This window comes from Crocuta crocuta, unplaced genomic scaffold (genome assembly GCF_008692635.1).
Source record: "Crocuta crocuta isolate KB4526 unplaced genomic scaffold, BGI_CrCroc_1.0 scaffold290, whole genome shotgun sequence".
Lineage (NCBI taxonomy): Eukaryota > Metazoa > Chordata > Mammalia > Carnivora > Hyaenidae > Crocuta > Crocuta crocuta.
Window position 1 is genome coordinate 7,449,060 of NW_027527429.1, and position 26,063 is coordinate 7,475,122.

Below are 26,063 nucleotides of genomic sequence, written 5' to 3' on the forward strand. Positions count from 1 at the left end.
AAATTCAAGGAAAAAAAAAAAAAAAAAAAAGTGGACACAGATGCACAAAGGCAGAGGAGGGCAGAGAGTATTTTGGACCAATACAGGGCCCAGCTCGGCTGGACGTAAGGTCTGAGTGGTAGCTGCAGGAACATAAGCTGGAGAGGCAGGCAGGAGACCCCTGGCGGGCAAGAAGAGCCAGAGAGCCATTAGAGGTCATCACTGACATGTGATCTGGTAGCCTCTGCACGAAGACTGACTGGACATTTATTGTTTCAAGAGACAACAGGTTTCAAAAAAAAAAAAAATGGGTTTGGAAATGCCTATAAAGAAATGCTATGCTTTCTCCTTTTTAAGATACTTTCCTTTCCATGAACTCATTTGATCTATGCAAGAACATATGAAGTCAAGGCAGGTATTTACTATGAAGGTCTTAGTTAGTTAGTTAGTTAACATAAAAGGAAAATGAAGCACTGAGGCCAGAATGACTAACAAAACCTCTTGCTCAGTTTCTTTTTTTTTTTTTTTTCCTACCAAGAGCGTTGCCACATCGTGTTGGACTCCCCCTTCACAGGTAAAGATGCCAACAGGCCTAACAGGTTTGGATCCTGACCCCAGTGGACCAGAGTGAGCCCAAGGAGTATTTGTACCTGGAATAGCAGGTGCAGTGAGACCCAGGTGGACTGCAGAGTCAAGAATGCTAACAGCCTAAACTGCAGAAGCTGGTATCAAAGGGGCTTTGAAATAGAAGGGTCAAAAAGAACGTCAGAGCCAAGGCCAAGCCTACCAACTTCCTCCTTTATTGCCGCTTCTGCTCAAGTAAATGAGTCAGAGCTGAGGGGACTGGCCAAATGGGGTCAGCTAACTGGGAGCAGAGGTGAGAGACTTTATGGTGTAGCTGAGCTTTCCCTCCGGGGGCTAGTGCAAGGGTGTACAGGGGTAGGAGGCTGGCTCCATGTACAGGGATGGGGTGACTCATTCACTTTTGACTTTGCTTTTTTTTTAAAGCAATATCTGAAAACCAGGGACAATCTTCTCCTATAAAATGTTAAAGAAGATCTGTCTTTAATGGTGGACATTCTATACCCAGAGTAGGACAACTGTCAGTTCTCTCTCCCCATCCAGAGCCACATGTCCCAGTTTTGTTTTCCAACAGGCTTAGTTGGAATCTTCAACAGCTTTTTGTAAATCTCAACAGATTAGAGCCACCACTACTCTATTAGGCAAAGATTTCCCCTGACATGTTGCTGCATGACTTTAAAACACCTAGTTGATAGTTCTCAATGGAGAGAGGGTATTATTTAGAATGATCCAAAGGGGAAATCAATCCCAGTAAGATGGACCTGTAGGCATGTAATTCTGTGTAGTGGCAACGAAAGGGTCTCTACCAAAACAAAAAGGATCAGAAACCTTAAGGAAGCAGGTCAAATGCTAAGTTACAAAAAGACTTCATTACACAACTGAATAAACTTGGCATATGCTGGCCAAAGGGATGAATTGGGAAGATCTACTTGAGTGGGCCTTCCCTTCTCAGAGTCTAAAGACCACAAAACTCAGACAATAGCATCCAGAGTTCCAGGAATAGGGAAGTAGAGATGAAGACATCATCAGTCCCTGTCTATAATTGATTCTGTTCCCCAGTTCAATAAATTTCAAGTTGAAGTTTTCTCTTTCAATTCATTCAAATGCAAAAGAAAGAGGCCCTCCATGAATAAAGGCTGATCTTAAATAATTGTGAGAATTAGTCTTTTTAAATACAAATCATCTTAATCATTTGAAACTCACTAAGGAAAGAGAGGCACCCTTCATTTCAAAAATACGCATCACTTCCCTCTTACTTCCATATGCTTTTCTTTTCTTTTCTTTTTTAATGTTTATTTTTGAGAGAGAGAAAGAAACAGAGCATGAGCAGAGGCGGGGTGGAGAGAGGGAGAGAGAACTCAAGGCAGGCTCCAGGCTCTGTGCTGTCAGGACAGAGCCTGACACAGGACTCAAACTCATGAACTGAGAGATCAAGACCTGACCCGAAGTTAGACGCTTATCTGACTGAGCCACCCAGGCACCCCAGTTCCACATGCTTTTCTCTTAGGTCTTGTACAAGCTCTCAAATATCAGTTACTTCCCAACCCTTAACCCTGTCCCTGAGTTTTTTGCATCTCCTAACTTGTGGCTGGACTTTATAGGCCAAGGACTACTTCCAGTAATTCCAACTGTGGGGCCAGCTACTTGATAATCTTGTCAATTTTCCATAGCTCCAACTGATGACACCATTCAGACCTATAACTCTCACCATCCCTCCTCTGGATCTACACTTCCATTTCCAAATGCCTGCTGGATGTCATGACCTGAATGACCTTCATATAAATCAAATTCAACATGTGATCAGAAACTGGATTCACAGGCCCTCTCACCATTGGTCTTATTTTTCTCATGTAAGATTGTACATACTCATGCAGTTACTAAACTAGATATCAGGTGAATCTCATTTCTTGAAAGCTCCTCTGCCTCAGGTCCCATATCTGATCTGTCATCTAACTTTGCCAATTCTAGTTCTGAAATACCTCAGTAACCTAGCCCTTCTTCTCCATTCCAGCTGCCACTGCTCAGTCAGGTCTTCAAGTATGATCTCAAGTGTTAACTGATCCCATGCCATGCCCCAATTTCTCCCCTCTTCCTAATAGTCTCCTTTCCTTAACAACCTTGGATGAGTCTCCAGTACCGCGGTCTCTTAGCATCCACAGATAGCTGGGAAAATTCCACCACAGTCTAGTTTTTCCTGCCTTCTCTCCAGACTGCCAACCAGGTACCCTGCACTATTCCCACAAGAGACATTACTCTACCTACCATCCACTTCTGTGACTCTGTTCATACTAAGAATATTTTTTGCTGTTCTTCACCTGGCAAAGTTTACTCATCCTTCAAGGTCCAGAGAATAAACTGCTTTTTTTCCCTCCGTCCCTCCTCCTTCTACCTTCTACACTTTCTTCTCTGAATGGTCCTTCCCTCTCTCTGCAAATCTGTTCCTCTTCTCTATGTGCACGGTCTGTAGTTACTAGCAGCCTCTGTTCCCTAATGATTGTCTCCAATCTTCACTCCATGTCACATATTTGCTCCAGAGTCCTCAAGCTGTGGAGAAAAAAATCTAACTGGTTACTGGCCAGTTATATGTTGAAGATCCTCGGGTCAGGAGTTCACTAGTTCACTGAGGACAGGGGCAGATCGTATTCACCACTTTAGGAAAGGCAATCCCCCATTTAAGGGGACTAAGGCAGGTAAGACCCAGAACACATATCTGTTACCTATAACTCCTCTTATAAACTAATTTCACCTCAAGGACAAGCATCTAGATTTTATTCTTTTATCATCTTTTTTCCGCAGCAGATAGCATAATGCCCAGCATATAATGCCCTCTGTATTTGCTTGGACGCTCTTGGGTGAGGTGGCAGAACATTCAACAGAAACCACTGATACAGATCAGTGGCTCCTGCACCTGCAAGTCCAGAGGAAGGTCAGGGTTCAGGGCCAGCTGATGAAGGGCTCACAAATGGTGGTGGGGCCCAGATTTTTTTCTAGTTCTCCATTCTTCTATTCACAACGCTGATTATCAAGTCATAGAATAGCTGCCAGGAGCAATTAGGGATAAATGTCCATCAGGAAACTACTTATATCCCAGAACTCAAGCAGGAGTCACCCCAATCAGACTGCTGAGGTCATGTGCCTTGGGAAGAGGAAATGGTATGAAGCTATAATGTCCAATACAGTAACCATGAACCACATGGAGCTACTTAAAGTAAAATTAATTAGAGTTCAATACAATTAAAAATTCAGTTTCTCAGTAACTAACATTTGACTAACATGTCAAATGGACAAGAACCACAGGCGGCCAGTGGCTGCAGTGCTAGACAGTGCAAATTGGAACATTTCCAATTCTGCATAAAGTTCAATTGGCAGAAGGTAAGCAAGCACACCAAGCAACTGGTATAAGGCAAGCGAGACTCGGCTTGGCAGCTGGGGTCACCTTCACCCACTGTACAAGGAATCTGGGGAAGAAACAGATGAAAAGCTGGATACATGTGGGAAAGGGAAAAAGGGAAATGGACATTAGGTGGGCAATGAACAATGTCCAACATATTCTTATAAGAAGAAATTAAATGGGTCTGGTATGCTTTGCTCTTTAAATAATATGATCCGTAATTAGAAATTGTCTGTTGTTATTGTAAGTACAAGGTATTTTTCTTTTATGAACTCACTAACTTCCTGTGGGACACTGGACAAGCCAAGTAACTTCTCTGAGCCTCAGTTTCCTCGTCTGTAAAACAAAAGGAATGAACTAGATCAGTTGTTTCTAACCTTTTAATCACAGCAGATTTTTTTATAGCACATTTTTTAAAATTAATTTTTGCCCAGGATCTCACACTTGGAAGTATTTTTAGTAACTTAACTATATTGAAAATTAATTTGCTATTCTGTTGTTGTTTTATCAAAAACATATCTGTTAATTAGAGCTTCCGGTCAGTGAGAAAAGTCAATGTTACCATAGTGGGCTGGTATCATTTGTACCACAAGTGAGGCTGACGTTGGAGTCTTACTGAAAGCAAATTCACTGTTTTCACTTAGTGCTATGAAATATGTATACATAAGGTGAGTGCTCCACTGAAATCCCCTATGGGTAGACTGTATCACATGTCAAGAAGAGCACACAATCTTGTAGGACCCACACAGGTCCAGAATTCTATGATTTCTATGGTAATGTGACTGTAAACAGATATAACCCTTGTCACTAGCATAGACTGGTATGATCTGGAAAGTACCAGATACGGGGATGAGTGGATGGTCTAGAAAGAAAGATTCTAAGGGTCACTGAAATCTAGTGAGCAAGGGACCTTAAATAAGGAGAAAATGATACCACTGCAAAAAGCTGTTGACCTTCCCTTTTCATTACCAGTAAGCCCAAGAAAGGTGGATTATTAAATAGTCCAGTAAGCCAAGTATAAAGCCAGAAGTGGACAGCAAGCAACAGAATCAGGAGCACCATACTGAAAAGGGTTCTAGAGGAGCCATTAGGAAGGTGACTCCAGAGGCCCTCAAGTCTTCACTCAACCTCCACTGAGAAGGGCAGGCACACACAGTGGCGGACATGCTAGACTTGTGGAAAACTCCTATTTTCAGATAAAAGAATGAACAAAGTTTATTATAGATTATTTCTTTTTATATAAATTTCTGTAATAAATTTCTGTTAAAAGGGCAAGAAGGACAACAGGCATGTCTATTAGAGGTGCTATAAGGGATGGACTGGGGCAGAGTAGAGTCTGTAAAATAAATTACTTGTAATGTTCTAAAACCCAAGCCCCCTACGCCTGCTGAGATGTCAAAAAGAAATGAAGCACGTAGGTAGGAGGGATTGCATGATAAAAAATGGGAAGAGGAGGAAGTAAAGGACAAGCCAGTGAAAGAATTGGACAAGTTCCAATTATATTTCAATAAATAACAGATGTAATTATTATTACTTCAAGATTTCTTATAATTCATCATGATTTTCTATTTTTATTAACCCTTCTAGTCACCATGTATTTAATTACAAAAAAAAATCCTTTAAAAAACCCTACAGTGGGACACTTGGGTGGGTGTCTCAGTTGTTTAAGCATCTGACTTCAGCTCAGGTCATGATGTCATAGTTCATGAGTTTGAGCCCCGCATTGGGCTCTGTGCTGATGATGCACAACTTGCTTGGGATCCTTTCTCTCTCTCTCTCTATCTCTATCTCTCTCTCTCTCTCTTTCTCTCTCCCTCTCCCTCTCCCTCAAAATAAATAAATTTTTAAAAGCCCACATTCCTCAAACAGCTAAATAGAGAATTACAACATGAAAGCAATTCTACTCCTAAGTATAAGTCCAAGTAAATTAAAAACAGGCACACAGATCCTTGAGTACCAATGATCATTTTAGCATTATCCACTCTTCAATAGCCAAAAGGTGGAAACAATCAAGTATTCATGGATAAACAAAATGTGGTACACACAATATAATGAAATATTATTCAGGCATAAAAAGAACTGACATTCTGATACATGCTACAACATGAATGAACTATGAAAACATTATGCTAAAGGAAATAAGACATACACAAAAGAGAAATAGTATATGATCCTACTTTTATGAAAAATCAAGAATAGACAAATTTACAGAGAGGAACGAGATTAGTGGTTATCAGGGGCTGGGGTGGGAGAAATGAAGAGTTAGGGCTCCACAGTTCTAGAGTTCCGGTTAGGATGATGAAAAAGTTTTGGAATAGATGGTGGTAATGGTTGCACAAAATCATGAATGTAATTAATGCAACTGAATTGTATTTTTAAAAATGGTTAAAATGGTAAGCTTTATTCTATATATATTTTACCATATACACACATTTTTTTTTAACCCACAAGAGTTTCTGCTTATTACAGAGACTTGAGGACAAAGGACAGTTTGATAAACAATATTTATGGCTTTCAAGAAGGAGAGCCCAGGGTTAGAAGACAAGGAGAACACAGTAGCTCTTCTAGAAACTAACTACATGTCAGTGACTCTTTAAATTACAATTCTAGTTCAAACTTCTGTCATGAACTTCAACTTGCACTTCCAACTACACATGATCACCTCGGATTTTAACATGTCTAAAAGAATATCTTTAGCAATAAAAATAAAATTCGTTACTTACAATAAATAAAAACAGTAAAAATAAATTTCTATTAAAAATTAAACAGGTCACTAGCTGGTGAAATTTCAAAATGAAGGGAAAAATGAAAGAGGTTATGGTAATAGGTGCAAACAAAATTGAAATGAAAAGACTTTGTACAACTCGATTCTACTATTTTAGAAGATGTGGTTAAAATATGTGATTTTCCTGGAAAATACGAATTATCAAAATTAATGCAAGAACAGGAAAAAATCCCTACCGAAACCAATAGTCATCAGAGGCAGAGAAGCTGCCAGCTAAAGAAACCCTAGCCCATGTTTCAAGTAGGAGTTCTTTAAACGTTTCAATCGTCAAGAAAATTTGATCATTCTCAATGCTGTTTCAATTGCTCCAAAGCACTAAGAAAAAGGCTCCCCAATTCTTCCTACAAAGTTAACAGAGCCTAATACCAAAACAACAAAAACAGTACAATAAAAAGAAACCACAGACCAATCTCACATTTTGCACCAAAAAAAAAATCCCAAAATCACAAATTCTTACCAAAGAGAATTGAGCCACATGTTAAAACATGCTATATACCATGACCAAATGAGGGGCATGGTCACATGATGGATGCCAGAATTATTCAACATTTTACGGTATGTAAATAAGCCAAAGGAAAAACATTATCTTGAAAAAAGCTCAAAACGCACTTGAAAAAGAAAAAGTCAGTACCCATTCCCAACAGAAACTTTTAGTAAAAAAGAAAGAGGACACTTGGTTAACTTGGTCCCAAGCCAACAACCAGCACTGTGCTGGAGGCTGTAATACTGAAAGCATTTCCATTAAAGTCCAGAAGAAGGCAATCACCACTATTATGTAATACAGTTCTTAAAGCAATGGCCAGCGAAATGAGGTAATAAAGAAGAAGCACAAAATTAGAAAGGAAGGTGCAAATTATTATTTGCATGTAAAGCCTATTTCATAGCTACAAAATGAAAACAACCAACTAAAAAATCATTAGAAATAATAAGAGCACTCGTTAAGGTTTCCAGTTAAACACACACACACACACACACACACTATAACATCCCAAATAGGTTTTTTTAATATACCAATGATTACCTGGAGGAAAATGCTAGAAAAAAATGTCCTTTCAAATTAATACCAAAAAATACAAAATAACTCAAGTTTTTTCTAATGAGAAATGTGTAAGAAAATGCTAGCTATAAACTATTAAGCTTATGAAGAGGACCTAAGATCACGTAATTCACAATAGAATGGGTGTGATAAATTAAGATGTACATAGACCAGGATACAGTAAAAACAGCAGAATAGGGCACAAACTGTCCCCACAAAATACCCCACAACTGAGAAAAGGACTGAGACAATAGATTTTGGCCTGAATTATTATAATTAGTACCCCACAGGAAAAAAACAAGGAAATAGACCAATTCAATAACCACTTAAAACAAGGAACTAACTAGTGAATTTTCTAACAGTAAAAAATAATTAAAACACTACAGTCCTGTTCAGCAACTATCAACTCCAACAGTTTAAGCCAGCGGTTCCCCAAATATGGTTTGAGACTGTGTCAGAAGGTCCATAAGATCAAAACTCTTCTCGAAATAATACTAAGACATTATTTGTTCGTTTCATTCTCATTCTGTCCTGATGTAAAGCAGGGATCAGCAACGAAGCCAGGTCCAGCCATGTGCGTTCACGTCGTGCCTGTGTGTGTGGCCCCAGCTCTGAAAACATTTACTGTATGGCCCTCTACAGAACACCTTGGCTAACCCTTGCTCTAATGACTAGCAGAATGTGTGCTTATGGGTTTTTTAAAAGTGTTTTCTAGAATTTTCCAATATGTGAAAGTATAAACAAGTACATTTTAGAGGTTAATTCCACTTGTTTCTCAGTATTTCCACTGTGATTATATCTACTATAAACTCATTAACTTCATTAACATCCAACAAATCGTTATGAAATGTGAAATTCTTCTTAAATGTGCAGAGAAACACAACTAGAAATAAGTACACAGGGGCACATGGGTGGCACAGTCGGTTGAGTCCCAGGGTTGGGGGACTGAGCCCCACATCAGACTCTGTGCTGAGCATGAAGCCTGCTTAAGATTCTCTTTCCTTCTGCCCCTCTCCCCAGCTCTCTCTTCTGAAATAATAATTCAAAAAACTACATAGATTTAAAGTGCACAAACTGATTGGCCTTGATGTATATACACAATTACAAAACTATCCCATCAAGATAATGAACATGTCCATCACTCCCAAAGCTCCCTTTGGGCCCCTTGGTAATCCATCTCTCCTACTTCTGCCTCAGGCAACCAATGATCTGCCTTTTGTCCATACAAATATATTACATTTTCTAGAGTTTTATATGAATGGACTCTTACAAAGTGTATTCTTTTTTGCTTAGTTTCTTCCATTCATCATAATTTGAGATTCATATATGCTGCTGCACATATCAACAGTCCACTGATTTTTTTTTTTTAACTGCTGAGTTGTATTCGAACAGGTATAGCAAAATTGGTTTTCGTGCCTTTGGATATTTGGGCTATTTCAATTTGGGGCTATTAACAACAACAACAACAGCAAAAAAAACAGCTATGAACTCATATACAAGTCTTTATGTAGACAAAGGCCTTCATTTCTCAAAGGTAAATATCCAGGAATGGAATGTGTATGTTAGCTGCATGGTTACCTTTTAAAGAAATTGTCCCATATGTTTGCATATATAGGTGGATTAGGAGGAAGTCAACAGAGGACGAAGCGGGAGAAGAAGGGGAAAAATAATTGGGGAGAGGGAGGGAGGCAAACCATGAGAGACTCTTGAATGCCAAGAAAAAACTGAAGGCTGATGGGGGTTGGGGGGAGGGGAAGGGGGGGTGATGGGCATGGAGGAGGGCACTTGTTGGTATGAGCACTGGGTGTTACATATAAACCAACTTGACAATAAACTATAAAATTAAAAGAAAAAAAACAAAGAAAAATAAATAAATAAATTGTCAAACTGTGTTCCAAAGTGACTATACTATTTTATATTCCCACCAGCAGTGCATGGGAGTTCCAGCGGGTCCATGTCCTTGCCAACACTGGTTATGGTCAGTCTTCTTCTTTTTCTTTTCTTTTTTTTTTTTTAATGAAATCATTTATTTATTTATTTATTTTTTGAGACAGAGAGAGAGAGAGAGCCATACACTCATGTGAGTAGGAGAGAGACAAATAGAGGGAGACAGAGGATCCGAAGTAGGCTCCACAATGACAGCAGAGAACCTAATGTGGGGTTCGAACCCACGAACTCCAAGATCATGATGTGAGCCAAAGCTGGATGCAGGAGCCCCTTATGGTCAGTCTTTTCAATGTCAACCAATCTAGTGGTTTTATAGTTGTATCTTATGCTTTTTAATTTGTATTTTCTTAATGACTATGTCAAGCATCTATTCCTATGCTGATTTGCTATCCATATATCTTATTTAGCAAAGTATCTCTTCAAATCTTTAATACAGTTTTTAAATAGGTTGTCTCTTATTGACTTAAAAGAGTTCCTGGGGCGCTTGGGTAGCTCAGTTGGTTAGGTGTCCGACTCTTGATTTTAGCTCAGGTCATGCATGATCTTACAGTTCGTGAGATTGAGCCCCACATCAGGCTCTGTGCTGTTAGCACACAAAATAGAAGCTGAAAAGCATCCAATTTCATGTCGACAGTAAGGATGAACTACCAAATCTTCTAAATAGGCTGCAGTCATATTTTTTAGGCTCTGCAGTGCTTCTGACATACCTGCTAAAGGACAGTCTATGGTGAAGAGGTGGACTTGCAGAATGTGGGGAGCTGATCAAGCACTTTCTTTCTGCAGCTCATATGCTCTAAAGGACAGTACAAGATGAGAACAGGGCAGAGGCGCCTGGGGGGCTCAGTTGGTTAAGCGTCCAACTTCGGCTCGGGTCATGATCTCACAGTTCGTGGGTTTGAGCCTCGCATCGGGCTCTGTGCTGACGGCTAGCTCAGAGCCTGGAGCCTGTTTCGGATTCTGTGTCTCCCTCTCTCTCTCTGACCCTCCCCTGCTCACGTGGTCTCTCTCTCTCTCAGAAATAAATAAAACATTAAAAATTTAAAAAAAAAAAGATGAGAACAGGGCAGCAGTCAGCCCAGAGACCCTAGAGTTGCTGTGCTCGGTGAACAACACAGCAGAGATGAGATAGGCACAAATACTTTAATGAAAACTCAAAATAGAAATGATCTGATACACAGACAAGAGTACAACTTGCTGTGCAGTAAGGCAAAAAGACATAAACAGCGAGCAATTCATCCACATTAGTGTAATCAGCATTAACCTTCCCACAGTCAAACAAAGCGGCTCTGGGGTCAGCTGTTGGGAAAACAGGGGTGAGGGGGTGAAGAGGAGCAGTAGGCGTCTACAGGAAGCTACTCCCTGAAGAGCTCCCCAAGCACCGCAGAAAGTGACTGGCACTTGGCAGGCTTTTGGTGAAAATCCTTGAGACGGATGGAGGCGTGCATTCCCCATCCTTTCACCTTGGTCAGGCGTGTGCTCAGCAGAGCCTCGGGAGCATCCTCATCACTCTGTAAGTGCTGGATGGCTGGCTACACCAATGGCAAAGGTAAGTGGCACAGGCTGTGATGGTTTTGAGACCGGGCAGGCACCAATGGAAGGACCTCCAAAACCATTTCTTTCCATGACTCATCACAACCTCACTGACTAAATCCTTAATATTACAGAAAACATATTTCATCACAGAGCTTTTTAGCTAGACGGAACTTCTGGCATAATTTTGCCCGACTCCCTTATTTCAGAAGCAGAGTGGAGACTCCAACCTTGCTTATCTTACTCCGAAGTCCACTACCCTTTCCACCGTCCCAGGCTACCGCTATATCACGTCTGCTCCATGCCAGGTCAAAGAGACATAGAATATAAAATACCAAGGGGCGCCTGGGTGGCTTAGTCGGTTAAGCGTCTGACTTTCGCTTAGGTCATGATCTCGCGGTTCGTGGGTTCAAGCCCCGCATCGGGCTCTATGCTGACTGCCAGCTCAGAGCCTGGAGCCTGTTTCAGTCTGTGACTCCCTCTCTCTCTGACCCTTCCCTGCTCACGCTGTCTCTCTCTCCCTCTCCTAGAAATAAATAAAACATTAAAAAAAAAATTAAAAAAAAAAGAATATAAAATACCTGAAGGTAAGTTATACAAGAAAAAGAGAATGATTTTTTTTTCACTGACTCTGCTACTTAGTTCTTTTTTTTTAATTTAAAAAAATTTTTTTTTACAAATAGTTTATTGTCAAGTTGGTTTCCATATAACACCCAGTGCTCATCCTCACAAGTGCCCTCCTCCATGCCCATCTCCCCCACACACACACACACCCATCAGTCCTCAGTTTGTTCTCAGCATAAGAGAATGATTATAATACCTACTGATAATCCTGGACTGAATCAAATTATTCTACCAAGGATTGAGCCACCATGAAATGTTTAATCTGTGCTTTGAGTACTGGTAGCTATGAGGAGGAATATACAGCATAACGGTTAAGAGAAGTCTAGAACCGTTCAATCGTGGCTACATGGTAGAGTGCTGGACTCTCTGGAAAGCTTTTTAAACATGCCAGATCAGCTAGAATCAGAATGCCTGGGGTGGTGTCCAAACACTGATATTTTTTAGAAAGCTACTGGGGGATTCTTCTACAGGATACTTACCAACTGTCTATCATCCCTATGCTCTGGAAATAAAAAGCTACATGTATCTGAGATAAATACTATTAATATTCCTGAAACAGGTGCTAAGTATGTTGTAAGAAAAAAATAATTGAACATAATGAGGATTAATTATAAAATATAGTGGACCCTTGAACATTTGAACAGCTTGGATCCACTTATACGTGGATTTTTTTCAATAAATACATATAATAATGTAAATGTATTTCTTCCTTTTGATTTTCTCAATAACATTTTCTTCCTCTAGCTTACTTTATTTAAGAAAAGAATATCTAATAAATATACAAAATATGCATTAATCAACTGCTTATGTTATCAGTAAAGCTTCCAGTCAATAGTAGGCTATTAACAGTTGAGTTTTGGGGAAGTCAAAAGTTGAATGTGGATTTTTGACTACATGGGAGTTCAGTGCCCCAACCCCTAACTGTACTTGGGTAGGGTCTAGCACATAGTAAATACTCAATTAGTATCAGTGACTGTGATTATTATGTGTAAATACAATATCGGTATGCATATATACAAATATATATCAGGGTATATCTTTTTTTTTTAATGTTTTATTTACTTCTAGGAGAGAGAGAGAGAGAGAGACAGTGTGAGCAGGGGAGGGTCAGAGAGAGAGGGAGTCACAGACTGAAACAGGCTCCAGGCTCTGAGCTGGCAGTCAGCACAGAGGCCGACGCAGGGCTCGAACCCACGAACCGCAAGATCATGACCTAAGCGAAAGTCGGACACTTAACTGACTAAGCCACCCAGGCGCCCCCAGGTATATCTTAATATACACATAACACCCCTAACAATACAACTTCAAAATATACCAAGCCACAATCTAGTTAAAGAACAACTTATAAGGAAATTAAATACTTAGAACTAACTAATAATAAAAATACTGTATATCAAAATCTTTGGAATACAGCTAAAGAAGTATTTGGGGGGAAATTTATAGCTTTGAAAACATTTCAAAGGAAACAAGAAAGATTAAAAGTAATAAGCTAAGTATTTAACTCAAGAAGTTAGGAGAAGGGCAAAAAAGCAAACCCCTAAAATAAAGAATTAAATAACAAAGATAAGGGCTCCCTGGTTGGCTAAGTTGGTTAAGTGTCCAACTCTTGGTTTTGGCTCAGGTCATGATCTCACAGCTCATGAGACAGAACCTCACGTTGCTTGGGAGTCTCTCTCTTCCTCTGCCTCTCCCCCATTCACTCGCATTCTCTCTCTCAATAAGCTTCACTAAATAAATAACAAAGATAAGGACAAGTATCAATGATATACAGAATAGCATCATCAACAATAAACAAAGAAAAAGAAGACAACCAAAAAGCATGTTCCTTGAAAAGATTAATAAGATAGATCTTTGGCAAGCAAGAATTACCAGGAAAGGGGGACCTGACTCATTTGGTTAAGCGGCAGACTCTTGCTTTCAGCTCAGGTTATGATATCCCAGTTTGTGACACTGAGCCACATATCAGGCTCTCCACTGACAGTGCGCAGAGCCTGCTTCTGATTCTCTCTCTCCCTCCCCTACTCACATTCGCTCTCTCTCAAAATAAAGAAACGTTAAAAAAAAAAAAAAAAAAAAGAGTTACCAAGAAAAAAAGAAAGAAGATTCAAAATCAAAATACAGAATGAAAAGGGAGGCAAAAGTACAGGCACAACAAGTTTTCTTAAATAATTAAGAACTATTAAAGAGTATCAGGATTATCTGTAGGGTAATAAATTCAAAAAGATAAATTCCCATTAAATTATGCCAACCTTGGCACAAAAACAAAGAGAGAAGTTGAACCAACCAGTCAGTATAAAAGAGATGAAACGAGCAAATATCTTGCCTTCTGAAAAGTAGCAGGTGCGAACAACTCTACAATGAGTTCTACCAAATTTTACAGAGTTCCCATCCTACACAACCTGTTTTAGAAAAATAAGAAAGCCAAAAACTGACCAGAACATTTCATGAAGCAACAAACTCTTGATTCTAAAAATCAGATGACAACAAAATGATAGATCTACTTAACATTATAGAAAAATTCTGCCCTAAATATTACCTAAGTAAATCCAACAGTATATTTAAAAAATCATAATACATTGAGACTAAACAGGATTTATCCAAGAATTCAAGAACATCTTTCAATTCTTAGGATGGTTCAATATCAGAAATAGATTTGGAAAGAAACCAGGTAATAATCTCAAAAACAAAGAATCCACATTGTAAAGTCAAGCAAGAGACAAAACTATGCAGTTAAAAAAAGAAAGATTATACTGGAGAATATCTATTTGAACTAAGAATAGGGAAAAACTTAAAAACCTATAAAATACACAATTAATTCTATCCCATTAAAATTAAGGGTTTTTGTTCAACAAAAGACATGACAAGGTTAGTGGAGAAATGACTAAATGACAGAATGGCAGAAGATATTTGTAATGCCAAAAGTAGAAATGGATTATTGTAGTGAATAGTACAGAAATTCCTGCAAATCGACAAATATCATATGTTTGCACGTATAGGAGGATTAGGAGGAACTTAACTGAGGAACAAGGGGGAGAAGAAGGGGGGAAATGGTAGGGGAAAGGGAGAGAGGCAAACCATGAGAGACTCTTGAATGCTGACAAAAACTGAGGACTGATGGATGTGGGGGGGGGGATGGGCATGGAGGAAGGAAGGCACTTGTAGGAATGAGCACTGGGGGTTATATGGAAACAAATTTGACAATAAACTATTTCTAAAAAAAAAAAAAAAGAAATTCCTGCAAATCAACAAGAGAACAGTAACCCTGATAGAACAATAGGCAAATGATATAAAAGGGAAATTTACAGAATTAGTCTAGACTACAAAAACTAGAAAGCTGGATAATTCTGGCTGTTGGCAGGAATGAGAAGATACAAGAAGCCTCAGGCACTGCTGGTGGAGGTATAGACTGCTGGAATCATTCTGGCTTGGGTCAAAACCTCAATTAATAAAGAACTGCTCCTCCGCTGCCTTGTAGAATATATATCCTTTGTGCATATATTTCTTTTGGGGACTTCACAGGGAGGAATGGCTAGTCTAGCACAGGATTTGGGCCTGAGACAATCTAGATCCTGACCAAATACCTCTACCTGAATCACACCTGCTAGGATTGCACTGTCCATTGATTCAGTCTAAAACACAGAGAAGCCAAAATTCCTCTGTACCCTTCTAACACAGGTCTGGACATGGCTTTACCTTTTTTTAAAATGAGCTTTCAAAACACTGTCTCAAATTGTGGTTGATAGGAAATCATAATATATTTAATTTTTAATATAATTTCTGAACTAAACCTGACTGTCNGCCATCCAGGCGCCCCTAAACCTGACTGTCTTTGAGTTGTACTAATTATCACTTAGGGAAGATGTGATCTCAGAACCTGGAAACAGAAGAAATTTAGCTCAGACAAAGAAAAGTCAGAAGAATGTGTTCTTGGGATTTAAATAACCAAGAAATACCGCAAGAGAATAATCATATGGGTCTGCTTTTCTTACCCAAAGGGAAATATAGTCACTTTTCATCCAAGGGAAGGGAACTTAAACATAGGCACTGAACAGGCATGTCATTGGAAGGAGACGAACCTTAAGTGAGGAAAAGAAAAAAAAAAGGTCTCATCCTGATCCCGAAGGTGACTTGGGCAGGCCCCGGAAAGAGAAGTAAGATTCAGCTCTCAGAAGAGATCAAGGATTCCATGCAGATTCTTCCTTCAGAAAAGAGATGGAGGCGGCCAGGAGATAGGAGACAGTGAAAGGGTCACCAGCTCCACATTCAAGCCCATGTTCAGTCATCGGGATACTGGTAGAGGCTTGTCTCCAAACCAGAAAACTGAACATGATCTCTGGCAGACCCAGCTAGGACAGAGAACAGGAAATGTGCATCACAACCTGATGAGGTCATGATCCCCAAGATTCAGAGGCCAAAACTGCTCTTGAAATTCCTGAGGATGAAAGACGCAGAGCTGTGGCATCAGTTGGGCATCATGATTTTTATCCTTTGGAGTTTGCTAACCAGACAACCATTACCCAGATAGGTGACAACAAGGAAAATTTCTTTGGGTTTGTAATGTCTCTATCCAGGTGGCAGGTTTCTGTGCCGACAACAGTGCTACTGTCTGGAAAGTGGCAAAGGCTCAGCCATGGGAGCCCGTGGGGCTGGACCTATAAAAGGAGCCCAGCTCATTGGCCTGTTCTCTCCCTCAGGGGCTGAGGATGATGTGCTCAGTGCTGTCTTCCTAGAAGAAACTACTGGTTAGGTCTGAGGTGCCCAGAGAAACTTTTCTCTTCACGCAACAACAGACGCTTGTGGCAGATCCCCAGGCTATCTGCTCACTTACCAGAGAAACTGGTAGTTACAGTAAAGACAGGAAAGTTTCCTGGGCAAACAGGGATATACAATGTGGACACATGCAATAGACAACGTGCGCTTTAGGTAAAAGAAACATGGTATTAAAAATAAATAAAAAACACTCTTTGGAACACAAGTGTGAACTGGGATTAATAACCCTTTGCAATTAGGCACAAAGCAAAGAACCTTTCTAGAAGTCTTAGGAAAAGTTTATAATGTTCTTAAGGTTATGGTTTGTTTCAATAACAAATTTCAAAACCTTAAATGGTGCAAAAAGTACTAACATCCTAACTGTAACCAGATTTTATGTTATCCAGAGAAGAGAAGCTGGTTGAAATATCCTAAAAAACACCGTTATTTTTTTAAAAGAACAAATTGCCATTTTCCTAAATATCAAGAGGGCAAGAAATGAGAAACAGCCATGTGGTTTCACAAACTCTCTATTTAGAGGCTAGCAGGAAAGAAAAATTTGTACCACATACTGTGGGAAGAATTAAGTCCATTCCCTCAGTCAGGCCTAGTAAGGAAGACAGAAAAAGATAGAAAAACCATAAAAAGAGTAAGGAAAAAACATGCATACAGTAGACATGTAAAGGGTTCAGTGATATTTACTTGTAAGAGAGAAGGAGGGAAACTACAACAGAGGACAAATCAAGAGCAAGTCTGGCATTAGAATTTCCCAAACAAAGTTTCATCTACCCTGACATCAATTCTGTCATCATTCCCACCCACCAATACTTTCTCGCCCTTGTACTGGTATGAACCCCTAATAAGAAATCAAGGCATCTTCTCCCTTCAACTTGGAGCCCAGGGGAAAAGAGGCTCCTGAGGTCTGCCAGGTCCAATCACCAGAGCTAGGTTTCCATGAAGCAGTTTTGGACCAAATACTAAATAAGTTTTGAAGTGCTCCTTTGCCTGGCCTTGCCCTGCAAGTATCTCTCTCCCTTGGTGATCTTGTTGATGGAGAATCTGGCTATCTAGAGTCCTGGTTATTTCCCTTTCTTCTCATAGAGAAGACATGACTCACAGTACTGACGCCATCACTATATAAATGCACTCTCAGAAGAGGGTCACAGTATCCAACTGCTTTTAAAGGAAGAAAGAAAAAACATCAGAAGAATGAAATCTCGAGGAAGAATTTCTCATCAAAGTTGGCTGGGTCTCGAACAGGAAATCATTAGTTAACCAGGAAAGCCATGAAACAACCGGGGTGCCTCAATGTCAGCGTACCTGGTGGGCCACTGCAGGACTCTCTTCATTTAAAAGGAAGTTCACAGTTGGAAAGTCCTTCTGAATGAGCAGTACTTGGCACCAAAAAGCTAGGCATGTTTTCAGAAAACGCTCACCACCCGAGGTCACTACCTCATCAGCAGTGAAGAAACAGGGTGATCCTTATGCAGTCACTTCCTGAAATCACCTCCAGCTTACTTCAGGGTGTCAGTGAGATCTGCTCACCAGGCCCTATCACCAGGTGTCCACAAAACATCCTCTTTTAGTAATATGCTGGCATGTCTTCTAGCCTTTCAAGGGGACTGTGCCAGAAACCTCTTCCTGATAAAAACCAAAACAAAACAAGACACCAACAACAACTCATAATCTAGTCGGCCTAGCCAGGTCAATCGTTTCCATTTCATAGTATAGATAAAATTCAATTTGGCTGGGAAAAATACTCCCTGTATTTAAAATGTCTTAGACATCTCTACAGCAAAATATTCCAATTAGGGGGCTACCTTCCCGTTAAGTTTCCCAGCGTGTGGTCAGCTAGGGCCCTTGGTCATAGCTCTCCCCCCACGTATTTGCAACTGCTTTCTTCAGCCTCCAGAGGACACATGGCTTGGATTTTGATTAGAGACAATAAGACTGGCTTTCTTCAAGGTTTACAATCAAAACACTGTGTAAATATAATCTACTTATCAAATTTAAGGTGGTCCATTCTCACTACCAATGACAAAAATATCTTTTAAAATATCATTTAAAAGACCCACTGAGTTGGGGTGCCTGGGTGGCTCAGCCGGGTGAGCGTCTGACTTCGGCTCAGATCATGATCTCATGGCTCATGAGTTCCAGCCCTACATCGGGCTCTGTGCTGATAGCTCAGAGCCTGGAGCCTGCTTCGGACTCTGTGTCTCCCTCTTTCTTTGCCCCTCCCCCACTTGCACTCTGTCTCTCTTTCAAAACTAAACACTGAAAATTAAAAAAAATAATAAAAAAATAAAAGATACTGAGTTAAAGCAAAATGACAGGTAAAATGAAGTGCTTTTTTGGATTTGAAAGATCAGTTTAGTTCTGTTCATATGAGTCACAGGGGTGGACTGGGCTCATCACAGGAAATGTCAAGGTTGGCTATCAACACAACCCAAGACCCATTAGGAAAAGACAACTGACCACAGGAACCAGCAGCAAGAAGCTGTCACAGATCCCCCTTTCCTAAAAGCTGCCACTGGTTAGAAATTGGGAAGGTCCCAACTGTACCACGTAATTAGGTGTGAAGCACAGAGAGAATCCCGATACTTAAAACACTCAGGTTAGTGTAAAATAACATGTCAGGCAGCAATCCAGGACTCACCTTTGTCATGAACACAAACTGAGAGTTTCTTAACACCATCAACCAGGACATTCTGTGTGTTGCCATGTCCATCTTCTGAGTCGCTGTCATCAAACTGAGCCTCTATAATGACATCAGGACTGTCATTATAGCCTTTCACGGACTGCTGCGGGAGATGGCTTCCAAAGGGCTCTTCAGGGAGATCTAATTCATCGGTACCTTCTGTTTCTTTGTCATTGCTCTCTGGTTTAATTACCTGAAGAAAATAGAAAAGTTCTGCTAAATCACTGGAGGGAAGAATAGGAAATAACAGAATTTTCTTTTTTCATTTTTCTTTCCAAAGGAAAAAAACTGCACATTCAGAAGCTCAAGCAATGGACGCTCACCATATAGCCTGAAAAAGAATATTTTCCAGGTACACGGCCTATCTTATGGAAATGATCAATTCAGCAGTGCCAGGGTGACACTCAGCTCCTCAAGATGCGCAAGATTAATGCCAGAGCCACTCCTCATTTTTCTGATGTACATTTTCATCTCCTCTCCCCAGAGGCCCTGAATACCACAAGGACTATGCCGCTTCACACGGCTTCATCACAAGGGATCAATGAGTGCCTTCAGAGGTGATAAAAGAACTCAACACAGTATGCTACTGCACGCCCAAATGAAACCACAAGAATGTAAGATGAAATGGGAAAAAAAACAAAACAAAATTAAGTGTAAATAAGAGTTTACAAATGGTCTTATGAAAAATGTAAACTCTTAGTTCTCCATTTTGAGGCTTGAAATCAGTAGAGAAAGCACACAACTGATGGATATTTATAGCATTAAGAATGAAGCATTATATAATATGAAAAATATTTTCAAAGAAAGAAAAAGAGTAAAGCAAACAGAAGAAGAGTGCAGATACTAATCCACTTAATAAACTTGTCGAATAACAGTCTTATGTTAGTACTTTGATTTCTAAAGCTCCTATGGATTTCTGTAGCAATTTCTCTGTGTGTTTATATTTGAGAGGTCTAATATTTTTCTCAGGTTAAAGTTTCAAGTTAGACGCCTGCCTTCAACAAGCCAGATTAACATCTGAATCAGACCACACAAAGATCATATTAATAAGGGATCTCTGTCTTACACAAGGCAGGGAAAGTTATTAAAAGAAATCCTTCCCAAAACATTTTAATGTCACAGATTCCAATTAACATTACCATCCCCAAATAATGAATATTATATTTAGCCAGAAAATAAAAATACTACAAAGGTACTCACAATCACAATAAAGATTTTAAGAATATATTCCCAAGTTTTTTAAAAAGTGACTTCAAGAAAATGTGGTAACAGAAAAATTTGTAAACAATAGTTAATTTTCCAGAGTAAAATTGTGCCTTTTAACAGCATTTTCTTGATTCCCAATTTCTGAATATATTTAATGAAATTTTCTTTCAACTCTTGCCATGTTTTGACTCTTGTCAGAGTCATTCAATCATCTACTCATTTTTTCATTCATTCATCTATTCATTATTTCATTATGAGAAGTCTGAAAGTTCTCTTTCCTTGATAGTAAAAGAAAAAAATTCAGCTGGCTAGGCCAAATATCTCTAAAAAGATCCCCTCAGGCCCCTACCTGCATGAGAACATAAAAGTAAAGCCATAGTAAGATCTTTAAATTAATATGCAAATCATAAACCCAGCTCTGCTTGTCACATAAGTCTGGTTTTCATACCTGACCCAACATTGACCATTCAAAAAACAGAATTCGCTGACAGGTTAGAGGAGAAAAAGAATTTGACATCACTCAAATCAGCAAACTTAGTCAATTTCCTTAACTGTGCCTGGCAAATTCAGTAACAATTAGGAAGATCTGCCCCTGACCGTGCTTGAAAAATGTACAGACCTTGAACACTGTCAGAACAGCCCAAAGCCCAGGGAGGAGGTGTGCACATACACTCTGTGTCTAAAGCATAGTGGCTACAACAGGATCACTGATCCCTTTTTTTCCTACACCATTCTCATACATAACTTCTCTCAGAGAGAAGAGGTGGGGCTAGGGCTGAAAGAGAATGACTGGCGTGCTAGAGTTAGACTTGCAGGTAACAGTCTTCTGGAATGATGTTAAGTGAAGGGTCCAGGCTTTTAGTTTCCATTATGTATTTATTCCTGCCACTAATGGCTTGACAAAGGATTTGGTTCCCACAGGCCATGAAGAAAATCTTATAAGGGGAATCAGAATTCTGATATTATCAAATTTGAATGCTTAACTATCCTACAATGAAAAGTAGTCTTTCTCTGTATGCTTGTGTGTGTGAGTGTGTGTGTGTAAAATATAATAATTCTGTAATCGCCATTATTCTGCTATTAAGAATTATGCTTTGCTCAAATATAAATGGTTCAAATAGAAGTCAATGTGAAGAGGAGATCAGGGGAAAGCAGTAACTAGAGTAAGGCAAGTCTGATTGTATAGCACATTTTAAAACCAGAGCCCAGTTCTGACTTTATGATAATCTCCATGGTTTAGATTAGCTACATTCAAGAATTAGTATTTTAGGCACTAAATTTACTTTTAAGTTACTGAATCAAAAATGTCCTACAGAAGCAGGACTTTATAAATCAAGTCACTCAAAACTGTGTAATAAAAATATCAATTAATATGCTGTATTTTGAAGTATTTTCCTTCTATTTTGTTATGCCAGTACACAAAAGAATAGAAATACGTTCTTAAAAAAAAAAAAAAAGGTCAGGGCGCCTGGGTGGCTCAGGCTGTTAAGCCCTCCAACTTCGGTTCAGGTCATGATCTCGCAGTCTGTGGGTTCAAACTCCACCTCGGGCTCTGTGCTGACAGCTCAGAGCCTGGGGCCTGCCTCGGATTCTGTGTCTCCCTCTCTCTCTCTCTCTCTCTCCCCCTCCTCTGCTTATGCGCAAGTTCTCTCTCTCTCTCTCAAAATATAAACATTAAAAAAAATTATTTAAAAACATTTTTTTAATGTTTTTATTTATTTCTGAGAGAATGAGAGAGACAGCGTGAGCAGGGGAGGGTCAGAGAGAGAGGGAGACACAGAATTCGAAGCAGGCTCCGGGCTCCGAGCTAGCTTTCAACACAGAGCCCGACGCGGGGCTCGAACCCACGAACTGCGAGATCATGACCTGAGTCGAAGTTGGACGCTTAACCGACTGAGCCACCCAGACGCCCCTTAAAAGAAATTTAAAACATAAATCAAATCATGTCATTCTCCCAATGGCTTCCCAACATCATTCCATTCCCATGCCACAAGGTCTTATCAAACCAGGCCCATATTATTGTTCCAGTCTCATTTTCTGTAACTTCTTCCTTTGCAAATTACACTCCAATCCTAGAGCTCTTCTTGCCATTCCTAGAATACTAAAACCTTCCATCCTGAGGTTTTTGCATTGCCATTTCTTCAACCTGGAAAACTCTGTCCCCACTATTCTCAAGTCTCAATCTCTTCATTTTGTTCGGTCTCTCCTCAAATATCCTTCTTAGAGAGGCCTTCCCCGGTCACAGTAACTGAAACAGCCCCACCTGGCTGTCATTACTGTACCCTCTTACCCCGCTTTATGTTTCCTCACTGTACTTATCCCTACTTGGCAATATATCAGATGCTCAATGTACTTTCTGTCTCCCAACTAGAATGTAGGCTTCATGAGCACAGAGGCTATTTAATTCAGTGCTATATTCCAAGAGTTGTGAACAGCATTTCGTAGCCACTCAAATATATGTTCAGTGAGTGAGTGAACACAGCAACTGATTAAGAAAGAACCTGTTCAGAGTCTACCTTCTCTGATAAACTGTAAAACTCCATGAGGTGAGCATGATGAGGCGAGACACAGAGCACACCCAATCTCATTGGAGTGAACAAAGAAGCAGAGGTGGCACACTGCACCTAACATCTCCATGTATCTAAAATCTGTCTCCCAAGACTTCTTCCAATTGGGTTGGATTTTCTATAAGCCAGAGTCCACTGTGCAGTCTCCCCAGTTCCTCCTACCCCCCACCAGCTACCCCAGGCAAGAGTAATTTCTCCGTTTTGAAGTCTCAAAGCAGTTTATATGTACCGACTCCATGGCCCTTTGCAAGTTCTTCACTACATATGTGCTGTGTACATATACGATTAGTGCCATCTGTTACCTCACATGCTCACCAGTTGTATCTTATATATCTTGGTATATTCTATAGCCACTTGCAGAATCATTCTAGCTGCTCCATATTTGATAAACAAACGGATAAATGGGTTGAAAAAATGAGTATAAAATATGCTCAGGACACAAAAGAACTTTCACAATGGTTTCCAGACACAAGAGTATATGGGTCACAAACCAGTAGCCCAATTTCCCTTAGATCTGTAAAGTAAGAGGCCTTCTTCTGTGCGATTGGCCTTGAAAATGCTGAAAAGTCCAGTTCAGTGGTTTTTCAGCTTTGACCTTTCCCTCTGAGAATCCAGTGAAAGCTGTAAACCCTTCCTCCACAGAAAAATGCACATCTAAGTGGACAGAAAAAACTCTATAAGGAAGGACAGGTAGGGAGAATCAAGGGTCTGGTGCTGAAGGCCACCAGTTCGGTCTGATGAATATTTTGGAGCTCTGGGCTCAGAGTGAAGTGGAGGGTGGGGGTGGGGGGCTGAGGAAAATGGGTATATCACTGACCTGGTCATCTGAGGACTTTAAAAACTCCTCTGGGTTCCTCCATAGACCCGAGGGTGAGGCAGCTGACTGCACTTCTTATTCAGAGTGCATGCTGCAACTGGGGCTATTCTCCCTTGGGTGTTTAGTCTAGTTTCTGGAGGACAGGACAGAAACAGATCGGTGAGGGAAGCAAATCGCGGGGCCACACAGAACTTTTTCTCTCTTTGTCTTGTTCCATGAACAGGGTAGGAGGAGCGTCACATAAACCCTGCTAACAAAAATAAACAAGGAAAATACAAGCAGATATCAGCTGGGGCATACAGATATGAAATAAAAGGGTCACTTGAAGCTACTAAAAATGCTCAAGAAATAACAGCACTCTACAATACTAATTTTGAATTCTTGAAACGCTCCGTCCCAAACACAAATGCACACACACATGCACACAGAAATGTTTTTCAAAGATACCCTGCAGTTAGCGGGACCGAGGATAAGTCTGTCATCTACCTATCATCTCCCTCTGGGATGTAAAATTGGGTGACAGAGTGGTGTGGCACTGTGATGAGAGGAACAGACGACCCCCTTTCTCCATCAGGCCCTAATCCTTATGCTCTGGGGGATGGACGGAAGTAATCTGACCTCTTCAGCAGTAGCAGGAAGGAGGCCTGACAACTATTAGGATGAAATTAAGGGAAGCCTATGAGAAGCTTACCATTGAAAGGAAAAGGAAGAGGCCTAAGCCTAGAATCCTGAGTTCAGAGACATGACAGAGAAGGAGACACACCTTTTGGGCACAGAGAGTGGGTGCATCATGACTTCTGTACTTTAAGAGGAACATAAGCCCTGTGTTAGCAAAGGAATAGCCAAAAAAAAAAAAAAAAAGTAGAATCCCCCTACTTTGAACATAAGAACATTTGCTGAATCAGAGATCCTATGCAACTGTGTAAGTATAAATGGCTAGGGAAGAAGCTACTCTAAAAGACAGGCAGAATTTTAGGAAATAATACCTGAGAAAATATATAGGTAAATACATACTAGACAGACACAAAAAACACTGCCATGAAAAAATGATAAATCAAACTCCACTAAAATAAAATTTTTCCTTCTATCCTAAGATAATATGAAATTTTTGTTAAAAGATAAGCCACAGATGTGCTCACATCCAGAATACATAAAACACTCCTACAGATCAGTGAAAGACAGACAATCCAAAGAGAAATGGGGAAAAGGCTTAAAGGCGCTTTACAAAACAAATGCCAACCAGCCAGTAAAGAGGGAAAGGTGCCCAGACCCGTTAGTCATCAGAGGGGCACCTGGGTGTCTTGGTCAGTTAAGTGTCCAACTCAGGTCATAATCTCTCGGGTTCTTGAGTTCAAGCCCCATGTCAGGCTCTGGGCCGACAGCCCAGAGCCTGGAGCCTGCTTCAGATTCTGTGTCTCCCGTGCTCTCTGCCCCTCCCCCACTTGCACTCTGTCTCTGGTTCTCTCAAAAATAAACACACATTTTAAAAAATTAAAAAAAAAAAAAACCCACCACAATGAGATGTCACTGCAAAGCCACGGATGGGCAAAACCTGAAACCCCTGCACCAAACGTGGGGAGGCACGAACGGCACTCTGCTGCTGGTCTGAATGGAAACCGGCCAGCCTTCCGTAGAACCTATCAGAACCGTGCAGCAAAGTAGAAAATAGATCCACTTGATTCCTGTGCAGGTTTATTCCATTATGTTGTCCCGCTTCCCTCCAGATTTGACAGGCGAACACATGGGGAAAGACAAGACTACACTGGCAAAGGACATTAACACAAGAGCAAAGAGATAAGAAAATGCAAATTTTCCTTTAGTAAAGGCAAGTAATGGTGACAATGTACCAAAGAGTGAGAAAGAAGGATGAAGAAGCAGACATGGAAAGCCCTATATGCCAATTTAATGAGTCCGGTTTTTACCATAAAGTCTGTGAAGTGGGGAAGTCAGGAGAAGTGGTTAAAAGCAGGAACTCTAGTCAACACAACTGGGTTCGCACCACACTCTGCCACTTACTAGCTATATACCACTTTGGGAAAGTTCTTGAATCTCTTTGAATCTCAAGTTTGTTTGTTTGTTTGTTTGGTCTTTAAAATGAGGACAAGAGTATCCAGTATTAGAAGGTTATTATGGATCTGAGACAATTTATGAA

The 26,063-nt window shown here is 40.2% G+C and overlaps 1 protein-coding gene across 1 annotated transcript in view; it reads right to left on the reverse strand.

Annotated features, from left to right (window-relative positions):
* The window catches only part of DIS3L2 (DIS3 like 3'-5' exoribonuclease 2), a 373,116-nt gene that overhangs the window by 196,417 nt on the left and 150,636 nt on the right, over positions 1-26,063 (reverse strand). Inside the window, exon 6 of the mRNA XM_077757924.1 lies at positions 19,280-19,514. Within this exon, the coding sequence (XP_077614050.1) occupies positions 19,280-19,514 (235 nt within the window). The remainder of the gene's footprint in view (positions 1-19,279; positions 19,515-26,063) is intronic.